The sequence below is a fragment of the Bison bison genome, unplaced genomic scaffold (assembly GCF_000754665.1).
Source record: "Bison bison bison isolate TAMUID 2011002044 unplaced genomic scaffold, Bison_UMD1.0 scf7180017864495, whole genome shotgun sequence".
NCBI classification, from domain to species: domain Eukaryota; kingdom Metazoa; phylum Chordata; class Mammalia; order Artiodactyla; family Bovidae; genus Bison; species Bison bison.
The window spans coordinates 2,052,580-2,079,837 of NW_011495054.1; the positions used below are offsets into that span (position 1 = coordinate 2,052,580).

Consider the following 27,258-nt stretch of genomic DNA (forward strand, 5'->3'; position numbering starts at 1 on the left):
ATGGTCTTGGTTCCCTTTTAAAAAACAGTACAGAAAACTTACTGAAATCTGCTTTTTGTTAGGTGGAAAATTTGAAGTGTGGGCAGACTGATTTAGGTTAAGAAGTGGTGATGTTAAAATAATCAGTTTTCTAAAATAATTCAGTTTTGAACTTTAAAAAACAGTGCTATATTACGCAAAATGCTAATGACTAAAGTGACAAATATTTCAGAAACTGGACAGACGTGAATCTTAAATGAGCAGATGGGATATGAAACTAAAAGTGGGAGATAATCCAAGATGATATAGAAACTATTATGAGAAATGAATTGAGGAAAAACAAGTGTGTTAAATGGTATTACATTTAATAATATGTTTAAAAGCCTTTCTAGGATTGCTCTCTTACATAGACAAATTGGAATTGTTGAGCCGTGTAACCTATCGTTCTTTAAATTTTGTGCATTTAAAACAAATTAGATTTTGGTCTAGAATTACTTCTCATGAAGCCTAGACATTCAAGTCATGAATATATATGTTAAAGTGTTTTCAGTAGACAATATAATTTGCTTTATCTGATATAAAAATAATAAAGAAGGAATAATCGTAATTTTCAAAGACAGTTGTGGTGGACCTTGAAGGAAAGAGTTAAGGAGAGGAAGATGAGGAAGTTTCCTGTTTGGGCAGCTTGGTACTTGGTTGAAATCATTAACTATGCTTATTGAGGGTAGAACCTGAATTACAGCAGCTTGCAAAATGAATAAATGGTACACTTCGCAGTTGAAGAAACTTGATTGTGAAACAAGCGGTGATATGGGAGTGGGAAGGGTAAGAGACTGAAAGGTAGATGAAGGCAGTTTTTCAGAAGGCCAGAGCCTCATTTGTATTTGTAGGTTAGGAGCAACTGTAGTAGAGAGATGGAAAGAAAAATGAAAGATACGAGAGTAGTTGATAATCAATGAAACAATCAGGCTGGGGATGGTATTAAGAACCCAGGTGATGGGGTTAGCACTGGGAAAAGAGTAAGACACCTGAGAAATAAAAGCTGTGAGGGTGTAAGAAATGAGTAAGTGTGAAGGCAGTGGGACAATCTCAGTTGCAGCTTGAGTGCTTTTTAAGTTCAAAGACTAAAATATACTGAGCTTGAGCCTGAATAAACATGTAAAAATTTTTTTAGTTAAAAATTTTGCATTTTACTTGATGTTCTTGTTACTATCAACCATTTTTGTTTTTATTTTCCTTTAATGGTGGTTTTAAGTAGGTCAAATGTCACTTCCTTTGGTTGTACACTTCACAATTACAAAACGAATTTTGAGCTAGTCACACTAGAACTAGAACACATGTGCCCAAATGAGAAGCTTTTCCTTTGAAATGGATCAGATATTGATGCCATTGTCTAGTATCTTTTGGTCTTTTTCCTTTGGAATTTCTTTTAGAGACAGTTTAGTCAGCTGTCCTGAAAAGTCTTATTTTAAAGTATACTTCTTTGGTCAGTGTCTTTTCTCTTCTCTTGGTTCTGCTTTTTGCTGTAAATTATTGCTTATGTCAGTAATTTAGTGCCTTCTGATGGGGGTTTTACTGGTGTTGAGCAGAAGTCCTGGGAAGAACTCTGCTTTTGGCTATACAGTTGACCCTTGAACAACATGGGGTTGAACTGCATGGGTCCATTTATATTTAGGTGTATTTCAATAAATAAATACTACAGTATTATGTGACCTGCTCCATGGATTGAGTTCCATGGATAAGGAGAGCTGACTGAAGTTACACGTGAATTTTCCACTCTTCAGGGCAGGCAGTTCAGGCCAGCTGTACTGGATTGCGTACATGATGCATATGTGCCAAGAGCTCCTTCCTTGCTTGTGCAGTTGCCTTCCAGGTTCTCTGTCTGGTGCTGCAGTGTGTTTGTTTCAGTACAGTTTCAGTGGAGGTGGATTTAGTGGTCCCTTGATTGGACTACATATTGGGAGTGCCATTTTTGCTCTCTGGGGATCAAGGCAGATTATCAGAAGAGGAGGAGTAGAATTGTAAGTTGTGCTCTGTCTGTGTCTGTCTAGCAAACGTCAGCATCCTCCTGAGCTTCATTTTTGGCTTCTTGTTTAGTCGCTAAGTTGTGTCTCACTCTTTTGAGATCGCATGGACTGTAACCCACCAGGCTCCTCTGTCCATGGGATTTCTTAGGCAAGAATATTGGAGTGGGTTGCCATTTACTTCCCCAGGGGATCTTCCTTACCCAGGGTTTGAACCCGTGTCTCTTGCATTGGCAGGCAGATTCTTTAACACTGAGCCATGTCGGCAGCCTCCTCAATTTTGGCTAAATGGAAGTAATTGTAAAGAAAAGCCTTAGGATAAATAAAGTATCCCATTGAGACAATTTCTTTAGGTTTTAACAGAAAGTTTGGCCTGTGAAACCAAAGTAACTTACCTTTGTCCACTGAGTGTTGCTTTACTCATTTGAGGCTGCCCACATAGTCAACTATGGGCTTCCTTGGTGGTTCAGACGGTAAACAATCCGCCTGTAATGTGAGAGACCTGGGTTCGATCCCTGGGTTGGGAAGATCCCCTGGAGAAGGAAATGGCCACCCACTCCAGTATTCTTGCCTGGAGAATCCCATGGACAGAGGAGCTTTGTAGGGGTACAGTCCATGGGGTCACAAAGAATTGGACACGAGGCAGCAAAGATTAGCACTTACGTGCGTATTTAGGATTTTACTTTCTCATGGTCTGCCTTAACATTCAGTGTTAGAGGAGGTGGTGCAGAGGATGTTTGATCTGTGGCAGGCATGCTTGTATTATTTAGATTGAGTTGCAGTGGCAAGGATTATTTTCAGCTTTTGAATTCAGGAATATCATGAGAGTTTTCTCAATCAGCTGTATTCCTATGGTTTTCATGTTACATAGATGATTTTATTTATAATAATTTATCTTTAAAAAATACTTCTCTCATTAAAAAATGAGAATTGAAATCCTGTCAAAAAGTGTGGCAGTGTAATCCTAGATCTGTAGATATTTGGGATAGATTTTAAATATTATTCTAAACAAATAACAGGCACTTTTAAATTTTACAGATGTATTTAACACCTGAACAGTTTAACATTTAGAATTTATACCAGAGCATAAATCTACATTGTAGCTACTGAAGACCATAAATGTTTACCTTCTAAGTTACTAAAAACTAAGTATATAAGTCTAAGTTACTAAAAACATTTTTCAAAGAGTATTGGTTTACATAACAAAGTGTTATCATGGGTATGGATTGAATCAAGTGTTGTGATCCTAAATAGACAAATTCTTTAGTTGTCTGTAAATTACTTGAGATATGTATGAAAATGATTTTTTGTTGCTGTTTGGTAATATCATGGTAAAACCGCGCTTTGCAACCCAGACAGATGGTGCGGTTCTTGAGTCTGTCTGCAAGCTCCTACAACACTTAATTACACAGCAGAATGATTCTCATGAGAACCCAGCCTTTGCTGTGTGTAAGCTAATGAACTGTCTTTTTTAGTAAATTTTATAAATTTGATTTGAAAAAGAAGTACTTGTTTTTAGGAAACTTTTCTAATAACTGTGTTAAGATGAGTAGCCTGGCTTGATAGTTTATATGGTGAACTCAAGAAATAGTCTAGATGGAAAACAAATGGGATTCAGTAAGGTAGGTGCTTTTCTTCTAAAGTGACTTAAACTTTGTTGTCAAACTTTCTCATATGGTAGATGTGATACGCTGTTAACAACTCCAAGAGCTGACTTTAACAAATTCCAGAAAACTGAGAAATCTGTCGATATGTGTTAACATTCATTTAAAAGATAACTGTTGATTTTAGAATCCTTGTCGTCCACCTTACATTTTAATATTGGAATTGAAAATAAAAAATATTTGAAATAGTGAAATTCAGTTTTAACACATTAGGTGGATAGAACTTTATTTTAGCTATTTTGTAAAAGTTGAGTTTGGAGGTAATAGTATGTGGTTGAGATAAATAAATTTATCAGTTACATAAATAATTACATACATAATATATTAAGAGTTTGTTTCTAGATACCCTTGGAAATTGTTCTTTTGTTGAGTTTACTTATTTTTATTTAATGCTTATAATAGATAGGAGACAATCCTGAAAGATGATGTTTGATGCTATACTGGATGACATGAAGGAGCTGGAAGTTCATTCTGTATGCACAGGGGAGTTCCTGAAGGCTACTGAGGAGAATAATGACCTGACCAGATTTATGTTTCAGAGAGAAAACTCATGTGGGTTCTGTGTAGTGTCAGCTGTAATAGCGGAGAAACCCCAAAGGCAGAGAGAAGGCTCTTAGAATAGTCTAGATCTGAGAAATTATGCAGGGTCAGTAGGAATGAAGAGAAAGAAATGGTATCAAGTAATATTTTGGAGGTAGAATTGACAGAAGCTGGTTACCCAATTTTGTCATAGGAGAGGCATCAAATGGCAAACAGATATTCTTGGTTTTATAGCATTTGTGTCCTTGTTTATACAAAACAAAGAACTGTTAGCGGCATCCATGAGCTATAGTTGTTAAAAAGAGCTATGCTTTGATCATAGTCATATATGTATGTGAAAGTATTCACTGAGTCTGAGTTCTTGCTATTAAATTATGCCCCGTGGAAGTCACAGTTTTAAAATTAATTATGGACAAGAGCTGGGGGCAGAAAGATAAGAGATAGTGGGGAAAAAGTAAAAACAAACATTAGCCTTTATAACCTGCCTATTTTCAGAAAAGACTTGAGGCAGTGGGAACAAGAGTTCTCTCTTAAATAGAGAATAAGATTTAGGGGCAAGAAGGGGTGAATTAAAAAGGTGGGGAAGGAAGGAGAAGGCAAGGCTGGTAGGCTGGGTGGAGAGGTGTGGGTGATGAATGGTGGTTGTTTGTAGGTGGTCATGAAGAATATTTTGGTAGGGAAGAGCTCTTGAAATGTTTATGATCAGAAATGGGTGTGGAGAAACTCTGACAGAAAGGAAATAGGTGGGGTGTACCCTGACAGCGGTGGCTCTACCAGCATTTGCTACGTGATGCTTCTGCTTTTAATAGTGGTGAGCTCAGAAAGCAGGTTACATTTTCCCTTTGTGAATCTGCTCTGGGTGGTTTTCACTTAGTCTTTTTATTTAAAGGTTTTATTTATATTAAGATTTAAAGGCTTTCTTTATATTAATTTCATATTAGTGATATTATTGGTAGGAGGATGAAAAAGACCTTTACGCCTGTTTTTCTTCTTGCCTTTGTGGAAGCTGCTGGTTTTTAGGAACTGGCATAGTGGATAAACTAAGAGGACAGTTGTAAAAACCAGAAAACAGCCGTGTATCTTTGACACCTCTTCTTTATTCTGATTTTTGGTTCCTTTAAATTTTCATTCCTATCATCCTGTTCTTCCCTCAGCACTTAGGTTTCTGGTTGGACAATATTTTTATAGATAAGAGTATCATTGTTACGCCATGTCAGATTTCCACCTCACATGTTGGGAAAAGTTTTCCCTTCGTCCCTCACTTTCTGCCCATCCCTCCCTGCCCCTTTCCTCTTTCAGCACATTCCTGGACTCCCTGTGCTCTGGAGCTTTCCCTACCCGCTGCACTTTTACTTGGCAGCACCAGTTCTCAGTTAAGCGCTAAAATGTACATATGCACTTCAGAACCTTTTGATGTAATCTCCTTGCTGTGGTGGGGATCCTCTCCAGTTGTTTTGAGTGCACTTACTGGCACAGCATGTGCTATCCATTGTCAATTGGCTGTAATCCATTCAGCTTTCCCATGCGCTAGATTTTTAACTTGGCTACCCTGGAGGTGGAGAGTTGGCTTTCTTGCAGTTGCATTTTTCTGTAATTTCTCTCCAAGTGAGGTCGTACTAATGAAATACAAAATATTTCCAAGAAATAAAACTTCCAAGAAATTTAAACTGCATGAAGTGCCTACGTAATCCAGACACACCGTTAGATCTCTGTGTGTTAGACACACACAACTTTTTTATTCTTGTTAACGTGCAATTTTTGAAAAACAGATATCATCACAGGGTAAATACAGTTCTTTATTCAGCTGTATGCACTAACATATTTTCCATGTGGTTACCATTTTCATAATTATAATTTGAAAGAGAAGAGTATTTTATAAATTTAATTAATTTTATAAGTTAATAATTCAATATTGGTAACAGGAGGTTCCCCTTCCCCATGTAGGGGTAACTACCAGTTGTTTAATTTTTATCATTCCAGGTTAGTTTACTTTTTATCATTCCAGGTTTTTAAAAAATGTTTGTGTGCTTATGAACTTGCAGTTTCAAAATTGTTTCCATTAGATAATAGCATGTATAAATCGTACGTAAGGTACAATCATGATACATTGAACACCCATGTACCTAATACCTAGAGTAAGAAAAAGAACATCTTATCGTTTGTGAAGTCCTGTGATTGCTTTCCATTCTCTTTTCTATCCCTTCAGAGGTAACTATTCTGGATTTTATTTTTATCATCTGTTTTTAAACAAAGTTTTAATCATGTGAATTTAGTGTGTGATATATATATACACACATATATATAGTTTTGGGTTTTGGAACTTTTTATGAATGAACTATATTCCTTTGCAACTTACCTTTTTATTTAATACTATGTTCCAACAATGTGCAATTATCATTTACTCTTGTACCACAGTTTATGCATTCTGTTGAAGACGGTCGTAGTTGTAGTTAAAAAAATGACAGGTGGGGCTAATTCTCCCATTTTCCCTGCAACATACACTTCAACTTAACATTTAAAAAATATTAAAGTCATAGAATCAAAGTCTCAAAATATTTTCGAGTAAATATTTTGCTGCCAGGTAAATTTAGGTATACCTCACTGTTATTTTTTTAAGCGGTTGTATCATGTTTCACAGGATTGGATGTACAGTTTATTTAACCATCAACTGTGAGAAATATTACAGTTCAGTTTTTCGGTAACAAGTAGTTATGCATTTTTGATAGTTAAAACCATAAATTCTCCAGAAAGATGTGTCAGTTTATATTTCCTTGGGCAATAATGTAAATGCCCAATTCCTCTATCCTCACCTATTGTGAAACTTATTTAAATGTTTATACTCTGAGCAGAAAATATCTCAGTATTTAAATTTGCAGTTTCTTTATTTCTAATGAGATTATGAGAATGCTTTTATACAAACGGGTATACATATTTTGTGAATTTTCTTATTTTTCAAAAGCATTTAATCTCTAGAAAGCCTTCTGTTTTCTTTTTCTATTTAAAATTTCCAACCATTCACTAACAGGCATCTTTTATTTCAGGTTAGATCTTCACATGTTGCACACATTCTCATGTCAGAGCTTTTGCTCTAAAAGTGCTTACTGAATGCCTGGAATTGCTTAACTTCTTGCCAGCTACATAAATTTTCTCATCAAGATGCTGATGAGATAGATACTACTGTTCCCATTTTTCAGATAAGAAAACTGAAGCGAGATTCTAGTGACTTGCCTTAGGTCACACAGCCAGCCAGTCATGAGCTGAGTCACTGACTTAAAAGCCTGAGCACTTAACCTGGTGCGTTGTATTGTGTGCTCCTTTCTTTTCTTGTCTAAATCCTTTTAGAGTTTTTGTGAAGCTCTTCCTAGCTATTCCAGACATTATTGGTCTCTTTCTTTCCTGAGCCTTTTAAATATTAACAGTGTAGACCATATAATTTAGCATAAGCATGAAGGTAGAAGTCACTGGAGCATATAGATTTGCCTGAGATTAATGGAGTGATAACACAGTTTACATTTTTAAAAAGTTTCATCAGAGATTAATGGAGTAATAACGCAGCTTAAAGTTTCTTCCCACAGATAGACAGGTTTTTTTTTTTTTTTTCTCCTAGACTACTTTATTCCAAATAGAGAAATCAGTTGAAAAATTAGGGTGGTTTATTGTTTTGGTCAATGACTGGGCAAGATAAAAACCTAGGTAACTGTATAGTCTCAAAAAAACTCATCATCTCACAAAAAATTTTTTTGAAAATGAAAAACCAGTTGCAGAAATGCTCATCAGAAACGATTTATTATAGTAACATAATCATGTGCTTATTTCAAAATAAAAATAGCTTAAACATTTTTTGCATACATGCAACCAGGAGGCAGCATTAGAACTGGCTTGGTTACTTTTCTCAGTCATCAAGGGACCCAGGCTCGTCCTTTCTTGTTTATTCCATCATCTCTAGTTTATCACAAGTAGCATATTGTCCGAGATGGCTTCTCAAACTCTAATCATCCTGGTGACATTCTAGATAGGAAGGAGAAGGAGCTGTAGGAGGGCCACACCCCTCCTTTTAAAGGAAACTTCTAGGAAGTTCTTTATAACGCATCTGGCCATACTTAACCTCAGGGAGGCTGGGAAATGTAGTTCTTCAAGTGAGCACATTGTTTTCCCCAGCACTGGAGTGTGTGTTTCTGTGGAGGAAGGAGCCATTCATGCTTGGGTAGGGAGCTAACAATCTCTGATATACAGAGAAAGTAACGTAAATTTTTTATTTATAGTCTTATTGCAGTTGGATAAGAAATCATCCCAATGTCACTAATGAACTTTGTTAAATAGTTCCCAGGTATTTCATAAGAGTTCTCTTTTAGTTAAGTTTAATAAATATAAATCATTAATCAGTGTCCTGATACAGTTAGGCATGAAAATAACTATATGAAAATGTTAATAATAATAATTGAAAATAATAATAACTATTGTTATAAAATAATAATATTTTTTGAAAATATTGTATACTTTGTAAAAGATTCATTTATATTGGAGATACACAATATGGTTACTTTGTCCTTTGAGAAATTTTTTAAAGTAGGTTCTTTAATACATTTTTTATTATCTTTATTGAGGTATAGTTTACATACAGTAAAATATTACCCATCTTAAGCAGTACGGATTTATGAGTTTTGATGAATGTGTAGTCAGTGAAACCATCCCCCACCTCCAGGCAACCACTGATCTTCTGTTACTGTAGACTCATTTTGCCTTTTCTAGGATATTTTATGAATGGAATCACATAGTATATAGTCCCCTTTGTGTGGCTTCATATTGTTTAAGTAGATAATTCCTTTTTAGTGCTAAGTTGTAGTTCTGTGTAGTTCCGGTTCACTGCTAGTGTGTATTGATCGGAGAAGGCAGTGGCACCCCACTCCAGTACTCTTGCCTGGAAAATCCCATGGATGGAGGAGCCTGGTGGGCTGCAGTCCAGGGGGTCATGAAGAGTTGGACACGACTGAGCGACTTCACTTTGACTTTTCACTTTCATGCATTGGAGAAGGAAATGGCAACCCACTCCAGTGTTCTTGCCTGGAGAATCCCAGGGACAGGGGAGCCTGGTGGGCTGCCGTCTCTGGGGTCGCACAGAGTCGTACACGACTGAAGTGACTTAGCAGCAGCAGTATGTATTGATAGAATATAGTTAACTTTTGTATATTTATCCTGTGCATGCATGCTAAGTCGCTTCAGTCGTGTCCGACTCTTTGTGACCCTATGGACTGTAACCCGCCAGGCTTCTCTCTCTGTCCGTGGAGTTCTTCAAGCAAGACTACTGGAATAGGATGCCATGCCCTTCTCCAGGGGATCTTCCAGACCCAGGGATCGAACTGGCGTTTCTTATGTCTCCTGCATTGGCAGGCGGGTTCTTTGTCATTGAGCCACCTGGGAAGCCCAATATTTATCCCACACACTGTAAATTCCCTAAATTCAATTGCAGTTGAGCCTTTAACAATATGGAGGTTATAGGAAGCAACCATCCCCATAGTTGAAAATCTGAATATAATTTATAGTCCGTTATAACATACCCATGGTTCCTCCATATCCCCAGTTCTGCATCCACAGATTTAGCTAACCATGAATCATGTGGTGCTGTAGTATTAAAAAAAATTCTGCATTTTAGCGGACTTGCACAGTTCAAACCTGTGTTTGTTGAAGGTCAACTGTATTAATTTTAGTAGCTCTTCTGAAGTCCCTTTATCTTTTTAAATGTAAATGATGCTGTTGTCTGTGAATAAAAATGATGTGTTACACCTTTCTAATCTGTATGCCTTTTCTTTTCCTTGCTTTATTTATTGCATTGATTGGGAGGGATCTATAGTTCAAAGTTGAATAGAAATGTATTAAGAATGTACATCAAGTTGCAAGAGTTTCCTTTGATTCTTGGTTTGCTTAATCTTTTTGCTATGAATTGGCGTTGAATTTTGTAAAATGTTTTCTCTGTTGGGTTGATCACAAGTTTTGTTAATATGGGGTATTTTATTGATGAGTTTTTGAACTAAACTTGACTGAAATTACATTGATGGATTTTCAAACTAATGCTACTAAGTTTAATACCCCAAATAAACTCCTGTATTATCATTTTTATATAATGTTAAGAGTTGATTTGCCAATATTTTGTTACTGATTTTTAAATCTATGATCATGAAAGATATTGACATGTAGATTTCTTTTCTTGTAACATCTTTGGTCTTAGTAATGTTGGTCTCCTAAAAATGAATTGATAAGTAGTCCCTCTGTTTTTTTAAAGTTTGTGTAGAATTGGTGGTATTGCTTCCTTAGATGTTTGAATAGAATTTACCAGTGAAGCCATCTTGCCTTAGAGAACTCTTTTAGGGAAGATTTTAATTTATGAATTCCACTTCTTAATAAAGGGCTATTTAGGTCTTTGTGTGTGTGTTACTTTTGTAATTGTTGCAAAGAAGTCCATTTAAGTAGTTTTAACTATTGACATACTGTTGTTTATAGTAATTACATTATCTTTACAGTGTCATTACGATGTGGAGTAATTTCTCATCTTTCATTCCCGATAATGGTAATTTGTCTTTTTTTTACCTCTCTTGATTAACCTAGTGAGAAGTTTGTCAATCTTATTGATCTTTTAAAATAACCAGCTTTTCATTTTATTGGATTTGTCTCTTGTTAGTCTGTTTTATAATTCATTTATTTCTTTGCTTTATTATTTCCGTCAGTTTGCATTTTATTTAATTTATACCTTTTCTAACTTCCGGAGGAAGAAGCTTAGAGCAATTCTATACATTTCTTCCTTTCTGCTATGAATATATAATGCTACAGATTTCTCTTTGAGCACTGTTTTACTTGTAGCCCTCATATTTCAGTATATTTTGTTGTCATAATCAGTTCAAAATATTTTCTAGTTTCCCTTGTGTTTTTTTTGGCAGGAGGTGTTCCTGTGCGTTATTTAAAAGTTATTTGTGGGGTAGGGGAGCATTGGAGATACTTCGTTAATTTCTAATTTAATTCTGTTCAGAGATTTCAGCTTTTGAAAATACATTGATATTTATTTTATAGCCCAGCATATGGTTTCTTTTGGTGAATGTTCCATGTGCATTTGAAAAAAAAATGTGTAGTCTTTTGTTGAGTTATAATGTTTTATAAATGTCAGTTTGGTTATGTTGGTTGATAGTGTTCATGTTTTTCTATATCCTTATTGATTTTCTGTCTACTTGTTTTATCAGTTGCTGAGAGGAGGCCTGTTGAAGTCTCCAATTATAATTCTGGATTTGTCAATTTCTCCTTTTAGATATATATATCTGTATTGTGGTTCATATATTTTGAAGTTTTGTTATTAGATACCTGCACATTTGGGATTTATGTCTTCTTGAAGAACTGCCATTTTCTCATTATAAAATTTCTCTCTCTAGTCCTAGTAATAGTCCTTTTGGAGTCAACTTTGGTATTAATGTAGTCACTTGGTTTTCTTAGAAGTTATGCTTGCCTGATACACCTTTTTATGTCATTTCACTCTTGAAGTGCTTTTCTTGTGAGCAGTATATAGTTGGGCCTTTAAGTATTTTATCCACTCTGAGAATTGGTGTCTTTTAATTGTATAATTATATTGATATGATTGGGTTTAAATCAGCTATTTTGGCTTTTTTCTTGTCTGTTGCACCCATTTTCTTTCTTTTTTTGTCTTTTTCTCCTTGTTTTGGGGTTATTTTCTTGGAGAAGGAAATGGCAACCCACTCCAGTATTCTTGCCTGAAGAATCCCATGGACGGAGGAGCCTTGGGGGGCTACAGTCCACGGGGTCGCAAAGAGTCGGACACAACTGTACAACTTCACTTTCACTTTTGGGTTATTTTGAGTACTTTTTTTTTTTTTTTGGGAATGAGTCCATATTGTCTTCATTATTAGATATGCTTCTTTAGTTTTTAAGAACTGGTTAAGGGTTTATAATGTGCATCTTTAGCTTATTACAGTTTGCCTCTAAATAGTGCATTTTTTTCATTTATGTTAATGGAACAATGTATATCCACTTTCTCCTTCTGGCCTTTGTTCTGTTGTTTTAAATTTTTTTTCTATATCCAGTATCCAGTCCATGATCCATTATTTTTGCAATAACAGTTAATTAGCTTTTCAGGAAATTTCAAAATGAGAATACATGATTTATATTTATATATTGACTGTTTCTGGTGCTTGTTATTCTTTTGTGTAGATCTAGGTTTCCATCTGATAAATTTTCCTTGTAACAGAAGAACTTTTTAAAAAGCATTTATTGTAGTTAACATTTATTAAAGTACAAGTCCATTGGTTTCTGTTGATCTAAAAAAAAAATAAGTATTTTACCTTCATTTTTGAAAGATTTGTGCTTGATCTAGAGTTATAGGAGTGGAGATTTTTTTTCTTTCAGCTTGTTCAGTTGTTGGTTTTTTTTGTTTGTTTGTTTGCTTTTTAACAGTGTCGCATATGGGATCCCAGTTAACCAACCAGGGATTGAACCCATGGGAAGAGCAGATTCTTAAGTACTGGACTACTGGGGAAGTCCCAAGTTCCATTATTTTCTGCTTGCATATTTTCTTTTGAGCAATCTGTTGTAAATATTGTTTGCTTCTACTTATGTAATGTGTTTCTTTTTTCCCCTCTTGACAGCTTTTAAGATTTTTCTTTTTGGGGCTTCCCAGGTGGCACTAGTGGTAAAGAACCTGCCTGTCATTGCAGAAGATTTTCCTTTTTATCTCAGGTTTTCAGATGTTTGATTGTATATATTTTGATTTTCTTTTTTCTTTTGGTTTATATTGCTCTGAGTTCACTGAACTCCCTGGTTGCCTAGCACCTGTTGAATTTTGTTTAAATGTGCAACTTGGTATTTAGGAACAGCCTTGGAAGAGACCCTGTCAGATCTCTGGAGCTCTTTTTCAGTATAAACTCTGTCTTTTCTGGTGATCTACTTTAATATATTCTAGTTACCGTAGACTCTATAGGACCTGCTTCATTGGTTTTCTTTACCTCAGAGATTCTACCTTTGTGTTGTCTGCCGTCCAGTATCTGAAACCAGTTTCCTTTTTTTTTTTTTTTTGGTCTGGTTTTTTGATTGTTTATGGTGGGAGGATAATTCTGGTGCTTCTTATTTTATATTTTAAGTGTCATATTTGCCTGTGTATATTATCCTAGTTTAGGGATGAGCAGACTTTTCCTTAGAGAACCAGAGAGTTCATTACTTCAGGTTGAACAGCGTGGTTGTATTGTGGAACCAGCCATAGACAATACGTGGTGTGGTTGTGTACTAATAAAACTTAATTTACAAAATAAGTGGCCTACCTGCAGGCCCTAGTTTGCTACCCCCTGAGCTACTTGACTGAGATACAAATGATATTAGAGTTACGAAGTCGTATGCTTGAAAGGGAGGAGATACATATTTCATGTTTGAAAGGAACCTTATAAATCATACTGTTTAACCAGCTCTTCGATGTTTGAAGCCACGTCTAGCATTGACCAGCTTCTCGCTAACCCCCCATATCTATGATTCTCAGGGATGCCAGTCAGGGCTGTTTTCTTCAGTGAGCTCTCATTGTTGTTTTAGTTTTTTCCATTTGATTGTCTGCTACTACTTGGGTCAGTTCTGAGCAAATTGATTTCATCTTTCCTATATCAGTCTTCTTTGTGATTAAATTTGAAGATTTTTCAAATTTCTTCAGCCTCTTAACTTCATTCAACTTAATTCAGCTGTGGGTTTATTTTCTTTCTGCTATTTATTCGATTGAAAGAATTGGAACATGAGGCCATATAACCTCTAGCCATATGACATGTTTAGATTTCCTCATCCTAATCTGTTAATTTGTTGCACCTTATCTAGATTTTTCTCAAACTAAGGAGCTAGGAGTTGAAAGCAGGATTGACTAGTGACTCTTAAAATCTGTTATATAGGATCTAGATACTATACATTTATCAGTGTAGCTTAGGATGGCAGTAACTTTTAAAATAAGTTACTTCACATTGTTTGTGTTTAGGTCATTGTCAAATAAAACACCCCTTTCCACTCATGCTACACTCCATTTTTAAAATCTTTATATTTTTGAATTAGTGTTGGTAAACTGAGGGCTGGGAAGAAAGTTACAGTTGAGGGAAAAAGTTATTATGAGTCAGCAAAGGTATGTATGTGTTAGAAAGCATGTTTGACATACAACTTATTGTATGGAGGGAGTTACCGTACTGCGTTTCTCACAACATGAAAATACCATGTTGGATGAGAGTCAGATGAGAGGCCCAGTGCCCTGTTGTGCTCCTTGCCTCTGTGGAGGTGATCCCTGGCAAACCTCTCGTCTGGGAGCAGGAAGAGTTTGAGCGGAGCTAGATGGGAGGGAGCATGCAGCTGGAAGCATGTCTCTGCCCACCTAGAGTTTTAATAGTCTAAAAATGGAGAGAAGAAACAGATAACAACAGTTATCTTAACCCCCAGTAAAATAAGTTTCTGGCTTTGCAACACAATTTATGGGATATTAAGTTGTTCTGAAGCTTAAGAATTTGCCTAAAATCAGTCTGTAAAAATGTATAAGTGAGTTCTCAAAATTAGTTTTAACTTTTTGTATGTATTAAATATTTTGCTACATTTTGATTAGTGTTTTTTAAAATTTTAGAACAGAATTGTACTCTGACATAGTTAAAGAATCAAATAGTTCTAAAAGGTTTTTTATTGTTCTTTTAACTGCATCACACTGCTTGTGAGGTCTTAGTGTCCCAACCAGGATTTGAACCCAGGCCTGACAGTGATAACAGTCAGTCCTAACCACTGGATCTCCAGGGAATTCCTAGGTTTAGTGAATAGCATTCCCTTACTCCTGGCCCCTATTTTACCCTCTCCAGAGACATACGTGTTCATCTACTTTTGTTCATTATCTTAATTTTTAAATGTTTCTAAATACAGTTTATAAATACTTTCAGGTTTTAAAATTCTGAACCTTCCACTGTTGAAAATCAAGATTTAGCTTATTCTGTCTCCCGCCTACTAAGCAAATATGCCTTTTCCATCCTTCCATTTCACCAAAATAGCTGTATTGTAATTTTGGTTAGCTCAGTATTCAGTGTTAACATTCACTTGATTATGTTAATATATGGCAGAGCCATCGAGTAAACTCTGATTACTTTTTCTTTTCTGTGTAACTCGAAGATGGTAATTATCTGGATTTTGTTTGCTTGCTTTTGGACTATTTACTTTTCTATGTATTTTTTACTAATTCATCACCAAACCTTTTGCCTAATATTTGAATCTCCATTTAAAAGACTTTCAAATATCCGGTGTTCTGTCAGTTCCAGATTTGTGACAGGGTCTTCCCTGGAGCCATCTGACCTCTTATAATCTGGATTGGTTGCCCTCTAACTGGTGCACAGTTCACAACCTGGGATCATCTGATTATTTCCTGTAATCTTAGGGCTTCGTTTGCTCCCTCCCATGTTGAATCTATTTCCTAAATCTCATGGCTACTTACGGTTTATTCCCTCCTTTTCATGGAGTATGCCTCCAGTAGCTTCCTAAGAAAGGGTGCCTTTTATTTTTTTAAAAAACACATTGCATATTCTAAAATGTATTCTGCTTTTACACTTCATAGATAATTTAGATCGGCATAGATGTTTAGTTTGGAATACTTTTTCTTTAGAATTTTGGAGATACTACACCGTTGCCTTTTTGCTTCTAGTATTACTGTTGAGAAGTCAGAAATCCTTCTGATTCCTGACCCCGTTTTACTATATGGGAGCTTTGAGGCGCTTGTCTTTGTCTGCATTGTGTTGAAAGTTTACAGTAATATGGTTTCTGTGAGTCCCTTTCAATCTGGAAATTTGCATTTTTGTCCCCACCCTTACCTCTTCACCCCTCAAAATTTTCTTGAATCATTTTATTGGTCATTTCCTCTTTCATTTTCTGTGTTTTCCCTTTCTGAAAGCTCTTTTATTTGGTTTTGAACATCCTGGGCTGATCCTTTAGTTTTATCTCCCCCCACCCTCCTATTTTTATTTATTTATTTTTATTTGCTTTACTTTCTGGGAGAAACTTTATCTTCCAGCCCTTTTCTGGATGTTTTATCGTTTCTGGCATCATTGTTTTAAAATTTCTAAGAGCCCTTTTAGTTCTTTGATAATTATATGCATAGGTTAAATGATATGCATAGGTTAAATGCAAATTATGCACCATTTATTTAAACTACTTGAGCATCCACAGATTTTGATAATTTGTGGAGTGTCCTGGAACCAATCCCCCATGGATACTCAGGGACGACTGTACCTGTGTTTATCGTTCTGTGTAAACTGGGTTGTAGCTTTGCTTTCACCACAGCCCAGATTCAGTTTTCTTAGGTACTATAAGGCTCCTGACCTCTTGAGCGTTGGCTACTTACCTTTAAAAATCTGGATGCTCTCATCTCTGCTACCTACTGTTGTGATTTTCTGATTTAAGGGAACAAAACAAAGAAACAAACTTCTTTACTGGGTTTTTTGAGGGATTTAAGAGCGAGCAAAAGCAGATGTGTGTATTTGTTCTGCCATCTTTACCTGGAGCTGATTAGTTATGTTTTAACAGACGTTTTCTGTTATCCTAACTTTTTTCTTTCCTTTGACTCGTTGAGAGGTGACTTAATATGTTTGTTAGCTATATTTTTCTGATCTGCTAGCGTAGTAACCCTATCACAGGAGGAAGTGGTGTGAGGCAGACTTGAAATTTCCTCATGTACTCACGTTAGTCCCAGATGATCACATCTGCCTTTTCTACAGATCATCCTAGAATCCTGCCAAGGATTGATATTAAGCTGCTTGTTCTGTAGTTTGAGAAATCTTTATTTCACCTATTTCTTGAAAATTCAAATGTCTCTAATGAGGGTCAGTTTCATTTACAAGTCACGTTTGTGAGTGGGATGTAATTAGCTTGGGTCAGGAGACATGAGCTCTTTATAGTATCTAGGTCAGCCGTATCACCTTGCCAAGGTGCCCTAAGATGGAGATTTCCTGATACCATTTAGCTAAATAGTTGAAAAACTAGTACTAGAGCCTTGGTCTCCTGACCTGCAGCCAGTGTTCTTTCCATAATATACCCGGGGTTCATTCTTCTCAAGTTACACTGCTTGCTTGCTAAGTCGCTTCACTTGTGTCCGACTCTGTGCGACCCCATAGACGGCAGCCCACCAGGCTCCCCCGTCCCTGGGATTCTCCAGGCAAGAACACTGGAGTGGGTTGCCATTTCCTTCTCCAATGCATGAAAGTGAAAAGTGAAAGTGAAGTCACTCAGTCGTGTTCAACCCTTAGCGACCCAGTGGACTGCAGCCTTCCAGGCTCCTCCGTCCATGGGATTTTCCAGGCAAGAGTACTGGAGTGGGGTGCCATTGCCTTCTCTGTCAAGTTACATTAGTTTTACTCTATTCCATGGCCTCTGAATACAGTTAACTTTGGAGAGCCACTTTGCAAGTATTGATGTATGTTGGTCACAAGGGATCTGATTGCAGTGGGTCAGTGCAAATAAGTGACCTCCAGTGGGAAAATTTATCAGCTCACTTCTTACATTAGTACCTAAAGATTAGGATGGTAAGATTCAATATAAATTTTCTTTAAATACATTCATGTCATAAGAAAATGCAGTTATCCTGATTCTGTTGCAATTTAGTTAGAACCATTCTGAATTGAGCTACTGTTTTGGCTGGGAGAGTCTCTTCTGGTTAAGTTCAATTCCCCAAGGACCTTGACTACCTTTGCAGCTGATACTAGCCATTGCTGAGAAAACTTCCCTCCAGTCTCTGTTACTATTAGAGTAGTTATTTTATTGGTTTGTTATACATACCCTAAGAATTAGCTTGTGTGGTTATGGTCTTACAGTGGTAATGTGTACAGGAGTATGTAATTATCTGAGTGAAATTAATCTCTTCTGTTTATGGGATGGTGTAGTGAGCAGTCTTATACTAGTTTTCTTAATAACTCAGGAAGAGTGAAGAAAGATTCATGAACTTTCTTAAATTGGAATGTATGGCCATGAGGTCTTGTCATTGCTAACTTGAGTTGATGACAGTTTCTTTGTACTATTTTATAATCCTCTAGGGCTACTTGTTACCATTAGCCCTATGAAACATTATGGCAGAGTAGAAAGAATTCATGCTTCAAATTCAGTTATGTTTGGGATTTGCCAGTTGCTACCTGTGTGGTTATGGAAGAGTTATTTAATTTTTCTGACTTCTAATTTCTTTAGCTGTTGGCCAAGATTAGAGATTACATATGAAGGCCTCATATGTAGAAATTACATATGAAGCCTAGTATGGTGCCTCATATTAGAAATTCTATGTGAAGACCCTGCTGTGGTGCCTGGTATTAAGTAGGTGATGAATAAAAATATTTATATATTTATACTTTTGATTCTATATTTTTAAAACTATGTAATCTTAAGCTTAGGGAGTCCCTGGTGGCTCAGTGGTAAAGAATCCACCTGCCAACCCAGGAGATGCAGGTTTGATCCCTGGGTCGGGAAGATCCCCTGGAGAAGGAAATGGCAATCCACACCAGTACTCTTGCCTGGAGAATTCCAATGACAGAGGAGCCTGGTGGGCTACAGTCCATGGGGTCACAAGAGTTGGACACGACTGAGCGACTGAACAACAACAATCTTAAGTATAAATATGGATTGTTTATCTTTGACAGTGAGAAATAGTTTCATTTTGGGGACAATTTGCATCTAGAAATATTTTAAAGGATTGCCTCAAGAATATTGAGTCTTGGAGATATACATTTGTCAGAAATGGGGTCACCAGACCTTTGTGTGGAATTGATTTTTAACTATAAACATGATCATGGCATGTAAGGACATTTTAATAGTGTAATTGAATCTATATCCATGATAAAATTTTTTTTTCATGGACAAAGTGTTTCAATCATTTTTCCTCTTCAGTTCAGTCAGTTCAGTTCAGTCGCTCAGTCGTGTCCGACTCTTTGCGACCCCATGAATCGCAGCACGCCAGGCCTCCCTGTCCATCACTAATTCAAAATGTAAAGCTAAATCTTTGAACATTCATTTTATACTTAGATATATGTTAGGCTTTAATGGTGTTTCATTGTTACATTTTCCGTTGAAGATTGGTATAGTGATATTTAGCTTTAAGGTAAAGGGGTAAATTGTTTTTAAATGACTGGACATTTTTAGTACTTCTGGCTGAATTAGTTATAAAGAGATTAAGTTTGTAGCTTTGAAGTAATGTCACTTGCATTTGTATTATATCACTTGCTAGAAGAACTCCATAAAAATAGAGAGCAGGTGGCAGCGGCTTTCTTTTACCACTGAGACCATAGAAGCACTGATAGGAAGTTAGTGGAAGTGCTAGGATTAGGAAACCATTCTCCTGAATCAGAGCCAAGTATTTTTGTCTGCCGAGCCATATTGGATGTTACAGGTGAAACTATTCTTGTGAGTAAATTGCGGTTCGTAGATTTTCGTGAGTAAATTGCGGTTCATAGATTTTCTTGGGAACTGACTCACCTGATGTTTAAATATCTGATATATTTAAATTTTCTAACCTTTTAAATACGTTTAGTGTAAACATTAGTGTTAGTCTGTCAGTTGTTTCTGACTCTTTGTGACCCGATGGACTGCTGAGTGGTTCGCATTCATTGGTATATTTTCATTCCCCCCCTTACCTCCCTCTCCCCGCACTTCCTCAGGATCCTTGGGCATAGAATGCTTGTTTACGTGATGAAAGAAAAGTTAGTCTTCTAGTGGGAAAGAATCTGTCTGCAGTGCAGGAGATGCAGGTTCAATCACTGTGTTGGGAGGATCCCCTGGAAGAGGAAATGGCAACCCCCAAATCCCATGGACAGGGGAGCCTGGCTGGCTGCAGCCCATGGGGTCACAGAGTTGGACACCACTGAGTGATTGAACAAGTCTTCTACTTTTCTGATTTCAATTGCTCCCACGTAGTCTTTTTATTTAATACCTTCTTTGATACATATTTAAAGCTTGATCTTTGGCTTTCTGATTAAAACATAAACAGATACATACATATTGCTTTTATTTGAAGAAACAAATCTATATGATAGAAAACACAGACAACTGAAGGGAAGCAGTACAACTATACTAGTAATGACACAGTATCATTTATGTTTTTGGCCCTGTGCCAGGCACTGTCCTAAGCACTGTCTGTGTATACTAACTCATTTGATCAATTCTGAATACCATTATTCTCATTTTACTTGTAAGGGAACTGAGAGACCAAGATTAAATGATTTGCTGGATACTTCTGCCTCCAGCTAATAAGTACAGAGCTGGAAGTCAAACCCAGGAAAACTGGCTCAAATCAGATCAAATATATGATAATGATTTTCTCTAAGTGGAATGAGGACTACCAGTTAGTACAAGGACATACCATTTTATTAAACTGATAGGAGTTTTTAAAGATAGGCAGTTTGGGAGGAGGTTATTTGTGTTGATGAGACTACTGAAAAGCAATATGGTAGCATTCTTTTGTGAGTTTACCAAAGACTAAAATATTTGTAGTCTCTGGTAATTCTGCATCGAACAATCTCTCCTAAGGAAATAATTGAGGAAAATGATGTTCAAGGATGTTCTCCAGTTATAATAATTATAATAGTGAGAAAAATGAAGATTGTCCAGTTGTTATTGAATAAATTGTTTTCTCCAAGCAGTGAGTAGTATGAAAATATTATTTTTGAATGGTAATTAGTAATATAAAAAATATTTATAGTAAATGAAAAAGGATATGAAAACATGTAAACTTCAAAATGTTTAGGTACAGAAAAACAGGAAAGTATGCTGATAATTATTTCTCATATGATAATGGAAAATAATTATTTCTTGTGTGATTAGTTTACTTTTTTGTTTGAACCTTTTCCTTGGCCAGGTATATTTAGTTGGAGGAAAAACCAAGTGGTCCAAAGAGAAAGCCTAAATGATGCCAATACCAGGTTTTACTGAGAATTTTCATTAAAGATTAGATTTCCACATCTCATACTGTGAAAGGAAAAATTAGTGAATTTCAGACAGTTCTAGTTTGGGTGTTTGTATTTTTGGAATCATTTTCTTTTAGTGATGCTTTTTTGGGGATTGAAGAAAACTGATAATTTTTTCTTGGAGATGTTCTTTATAGTGATTGTTTTAGGACTTCAGCTTGTTTTAGTTATGCTAGTAGAAGGTAACAGTTATTTTTCTCACCTGTGGTTCTTGTTTTTCGAAAAGCAACTTGACAAAAATTACTAACTTGGTGGTTGGGAGTGGTGTGAGGAGGGGGAATATGAGTGAGTAAGGGTTAAATGCAAGGGATACATGGACTCTTTTGTACAGAATTATGTTATGAATAAGTTTTACTATCAGTTTTGAATACATAGTTGTAGTTCCTAGTCAAGTAAGGAATTCAGCTTTTGTTTGTGTTGAAACATCCTTGAAACTTCGTTCTTTTTAAACTTAATACTTAAGAAATTTTAGAATACAAATTCACAAGACAGATCAAAGATAGAGGATCTGCTCTCAGCTGGTTTAAAGTTACTATGTTTCAAAATGTGTTTTAAAAACAAAAGACCAAACTGCACTAGGGAATTGTTATAGAAGGAAAGCTTTTCTGTGTGCCACACACTAAATAGCAGGAATAAATTGCCGATAACATTCCATTAGTTTATTAGCAGGTTATTTTGGCTTTCATAATGAAGTACTATGTTACTGCATTGTATTTCCCCAATTAAAAAAGATTTAAACTATAGTTTCTGGATGGGATGAAATTGAGGAAATTCTTTGAAAGAAATTATTTCAGTTCTACAGACTCTTGATTTCTAAATGTAATTTATGAGTTAAATAAGGAATAATAATACAGAAAGTTTTATGTATAGGGACTTTATAGTAAATAATAGATAAAAAACGGTTCAACAGGAAATGATTACTTTTTTGCTGTATTTTGATACATAATGTATTTAGAAATCTTGATAGGAAGAAATGAACTTTCTACCCCCTTAAAAAAAATCAAGGATTGACAGAAATTTGTAAATATTATTTTTAGCAGATTTATTTTTCTGTATTGAAGCCTGTTTTTAGTGTTCTTTATGTGAAGAAAACAGTCAAAATTGTAATTTTCTTTTTCCAGGCTGAACTCACAGGAATCAAATGGCGTAGGTACAATTTTGGAGGGCACGGGGACTGTGGACCCATAATTTCAGCCCCAGCCCAAGATGATCCAATCCTGTTAAGTTTCATCCGCTGTCTCCAAGCCAACTTGCTGTGTGTATGGCGCCGTGATGTCAAACCAGATTGCAAAGAGTTATGGATATTCTGGTGGGGAGACGAACCCAATCTAGTGGGTGTAATACATCATGAACTACAGGGTAAGTTTTTTGTTTTTTCTTAAAAACTATCTGCATTATATATGTTTTGAATAGTGGTAAATTCTGAAAAGGTTATTAAGACTTGCTAAGAAGAAAAATCCAAGTATTTAATGGATTTGTGTCAAAGGAACCTCTTTACTCACCCCTCTTCTTTCCACCCCTGTTTTTTTTTTTTTCAGATTCTTTCCCATTCATACTGGGACTCAGTACCTTGAGAGCCACTCTATTAAAGTATAGTGTCCCCTGGGTGTTTGGGTTGGAATTGAGGCTAAGATCTACTGTATTAAAATGATAGTGAAATGTGAGTTATTAGAGCAAGTCAGTGAAATGAAAAGAATTTTTTTTTCTTTTTGGACTCGTGCTGTTATAGTTTTTGCCAGCTGAGCTCTGGTGGAAAATTGTAAAGTGATAATAGAAACTTAGTGCAAGCCTTATTGGACAGAACTATGAGGTGTCATTGCATAGTATATTTAAAGAAAGATTTATGTAAAGAATCTACTCTGGTTTTGATGTAGCATGTTTTCCTGTGTTTTGTTCCTGCTTTTTATGTAAGTAGGTGATTCCAGGAATTATTTGCTCTAATGCTGCCTAATGTTTAACTTCAGATTACCTCTGATATCTGGAAATTTTGAATTAGTATAAGACTTTGATTTTTCTGAGCTATCGATACTTTCTGTATTTACCACCAATTTATAACCAGAGGAAATTTTATTGATATTCTTTGAATTTCTAGTAAAACTTTTTTACCTCTTTCCTTAAATGTTTTCGTCTAGTATGCTAAAGAATTTTTCTAAATCAGGGCTAATTCTGATTTTTAGTTCGGATAGGTCATTAACTCTTTTGGACTTAGTCTCCTAGAGCCAGCATTTATAATGTCTGCTGCTGCTGCTGCTAAGTCGCTTCAGTCATGTCCGACTCTGTGCGACCCCATAGATGGTAGCCCACCAGGCTCCCCCATGCCTGGGATTCTCCAGCCAAGAACACTGGAGTGGATTGCCATTTCCTTCTCCAATGCATGAAAGTGAAAAGTGAAAGTGAAGTCGCTCAGTCGTGTCCGACTCTTAGCGACCCCATGGACTGCAGCCCACCAGGCTCCTCCGTCCATGGAATTTTCCAGGCAAGAGTACTGGAGTGGGGTGCCATTGCCTTCTCCGTTATAATGGCTAAATTACTCTTATTAATTTGTGGTTGAAAAATTTTGGTTAGTGTTTGAATGTTTTGTTACTGCGTATATTTAATTTTTTTTTATAGGAAGGAGTAAAACTAATTTTAATGTATCTGAGGATCTATTTTAAAGCATCTAAATTTCCCTAAAGGATTTCCCGCCAACTTCTGCTTGACACCTTCCTGGCTTTTCTTTACAGCCACTTTTTTTTATCTGTGATATCTCCTGCCACAACAGCCAGAGGGCAGTAAACCACAGTGGACTAATTGAGCTGTTTACTTTATGGTCCATTTGTTCAGCTCAAACCTTTCTCCCATAGTTTTTTAGAGTATTTGGTTTATATATATATAAGAATCTATTCTGGGTAAGATTGCTTACCTAGCTGGTTAGTCAGCAAAATCTCAGAATTATGTACATCTCAAAGCTTATTACATGTAGTTTGCAGTGAACTCAGGTAAAATTAGTTTTAAACATCTGGTTTCCGTTTAATCAGAGTTTTTAAAATAAAATACCTCCTAAAAGATAGCATTTATATTTGTCCATTTAAGTATCAAAGCATATCTTTTTCTTCTTTCACAGTATTTTGCACACATGGTAGAGGAATATAACTTTTTTTTTTTTTTTTCCATTTCTTTCCCCTTCATTTTCTGTGATTGTTTCTGACTCAGTCTCACTCTCTTTCTTTTTCCCTGTTGATCCTTTATGTTTTAACTTTTTGGTCTGGTCTTTACTGTTAGCAACACAAATAATCATTTTATAATGAAGATGAAACCAAGCCCAACTATTACTTAAGCTTATTTAGTTGATGTATAAAGTTATTTATCCATACCAAAAAGGCACATGGTCAGTGTTTTTAGAAATAACTTGCTAAGTTACTGTGTTATTTCTCATGAATTTTGTTACTGTGTTAACGAAAAGATGTAGCCTGTTTGAATATTTTATAGTTGCTATAGATTGCCTATGTACATTTGTTCATGTTTTAAGTGTTTTTTGTGGTACATATTGAAGATTAAATTCTTTTAGATCGTTTTATAAATTACAGAAATATTACACTTTAATTAGAAAGTTAGGAAAACAGAACTGCCAAAGGAAGAAAACAAAAAAACAAGAATCCCGAAGTCTAAAGCAGAGTTTTAATGTTTGGTGTTTCTGTGTATAAATGAAAGTGGTATCATACTGTTTTTTAACTCAGCCCTTTTCACTTAACGGTGTCTTATGAATGTTTTCGCCTGAGAATGATTGCGTTTTAATTTTCTTCCCTATTGAGTCTGAAAACAGTGTAAACTGTTTATTTTTTGGTATGTCACCAGGGAAGTATTAGCGTGATGAAACAATCATAACTTTGTTAAGTACATCTACTCTTTTTAATATGTTGAAAGTGTGAAAGTTTATTAGATCAAGGCAAATGATCTTTTCTGTAGGTAAAAGTGGTTGCAAAGAGTAGTTTTACGTTTCAACTAATATTAGGAAATATATGAAACTTAATTAGAAAAATGAGTGACATAAAGACTGCTTTGTTTCAAGTGAGGGAGAATATGACATGTAGAGCAATCATGAAAAAAGGATACCAGGGGAGTATTGTAATGGCAGTCACACAGATTTAGGATACTTTTGATCTGTTTCATTCTCTAGTATGTGTAAGAATGATTCCATTTTGACTAAAGTAAATTTTGTCAGGGTCCTTTAATATTAAGATAATGGTACCATTATTTGTAGCATTCTCTATTTTTAAGGGACATTTTACTGTCCTTTAAAAAAATGCTTTTTAGTTATGCTATTAGGCATTTAACCTTTGTTTTTACAGTTAAGCCCAAATAGCATTCTACTAAGAAATGTCACAAAGCATTATATTTAAGTATATGCAGAAGGAGAACAATCCTGTAGGATACACATAGTTTTATATTACATTTTTTGTTCAATTGCTTAAAATACCTATGAAATAGTCTATGAGAAGACTAAGATACGTTTATAACTGGTCTCTGTCACTTGGATGAACACTTTTGGGCTCTTGTTCAGGGAGTTGTTGTTTATATTGTATAGCATAGTGGTTCAGAGGTTTGGGTTTCAATCCCTGCTTATTGACTTGCTTGCTCTGTATCTTTGGTTTAGTTATTTACCTTATTCGTGCTTCAGTTTCCTCACTCTAAACTGGGTTACAAGAATAAAAAATGTTTAAGTACTCAGAAAAGCACAGAGAGCAAGCTAATCTAGAATTGTGACTACTGCTGCTACTTCAGTACCAGCAATTAACTCAGACGTTAAAATGAAAACATTTTGGCAGTTGGTCTGTGTGGTATAACATTCACTATTTGCTGATATTTGTCAAATACTAGTTTTTTAAAGTATACTTTTAGATTGAAGTAATCATTTTTGAGTTTGTTAATGTCGAATAACTGAGAATAATAAACTGAGAGCAGTGAAGATGTTCCTATTCATAGGAAATTTGTCTAGATAGAGTCTGTAAACAGAATTTCATAACAGACCTTAAATTATGTTGTAAAGAGGTCAGAACTTTAAGATTTGACTCTGTTGGATCCCTGTAATGTAGATTTGTAACTTTACTGCCTTTTCCACATAGAGGTATCAAAGGACACTGGCTGAATACTGAATATACAAGTATTTCCTTCCTTGTTTCCATCTCTAAGTACCTGTATCAGCAGGTCCAATTATAGGGTTTTGAAATCTCTACCCTTGATAAATTATAGTCTGAAAAGGATATAAGACAGGCACACAAATATGTATAATGCAGGGAACACTGTAAGTATATAAGAGAAATACAGTAGATTGACTGCTTTCCACATTAGCAAACATTCAGTTCCAGGTGTGTGCTGTGCTGAGTCGCTCATTCGTGTCCAACTCTTTGCGACCTCATGGACTGTAGCCCGCCAGGCTCTTCTGTCCATGGGATTCTCCAGGCAAGAATACTGGAGTGGGTTGCCATGTCCTCCTCCAGGGGATCTTCCCAGCCGAGGGATTGAACCCAGCTATCCTGCATTGCAGGCGGATTCTTTACCGTCTGAGCCACCAGGGAAGCCCTCAATTCCAGGACTAATGCATAAATAAGTGTTCTATAAAGTTTTCACAAGAACACTGTAAGTCCTAGCGAGAAACCTTGGTTTCTGGTCTGTTTATTCAGTCTCTATTAGGCAAGAGCTGTGATCAGCCCTGGATGTGTAAAAATGAATCCTCATCTTTAAGGAGCTCACAGTCTTACTGGGGAAGCAGCTAAATGAGTCCATAATGATGATATAGTGGAGTAAGCTCCAAATGTTTAAGTTAGGGATCTCGCAGAAGTACCAGATGCGACTTCAGGGAAAGAGATAGGGAGATAGGGGTGAAGCCCAGAGGCTGTGAGGCTTGCGGTGTCTTACAGGATACATCTGTTACATAGGTTGCAATAGAATTTGCCCTAGTCAGAGAAAGTAGCCTCTGTAAATGGGCCTTCAGGCAGTGAATGAACTGTGGAAGAGGCAGGCTTGCCCAGAACGTGGGATATGAGTGAGATAGTTGGGGGAAACAAAAAGTGGGGAGGTGGGCCATAGTGTGGAGTTCAC

At 36.0% G+C, this 27,258-nt stretch overlaps 1 protein-coding gene across 2 annotated transcripts in view; it reads left to right on the forward strand.

Annotated features, from left to right (window-relative positions):
• Positions 1–9,571: 9,571 nt before the first annotated feature.
• Positions 9,572–27,258, forward strand: part of MED13L (mediator complex subunit 13-like) — a 257,483-nt gene continuing 239,796 nt past the window's right edge. For both annotated transcript variants that reach the window (XM_010828557.1, XM_010828558.1), the window contains exons 1-2: positions 9,572–10,769; positions 22,302–22,539. In XM_010828557.1, coding sequence (XP_010826859.1) covers positions 10,767–10,769; positions 22,302–22,539 — 241 coding nt within the window. In that variant the 5' untranslated portion in view covers positions 9,572–10,766. The remainder of the gene's footprint in view (positions 10,770–22,301; positions 22,540–27,258) is intronic.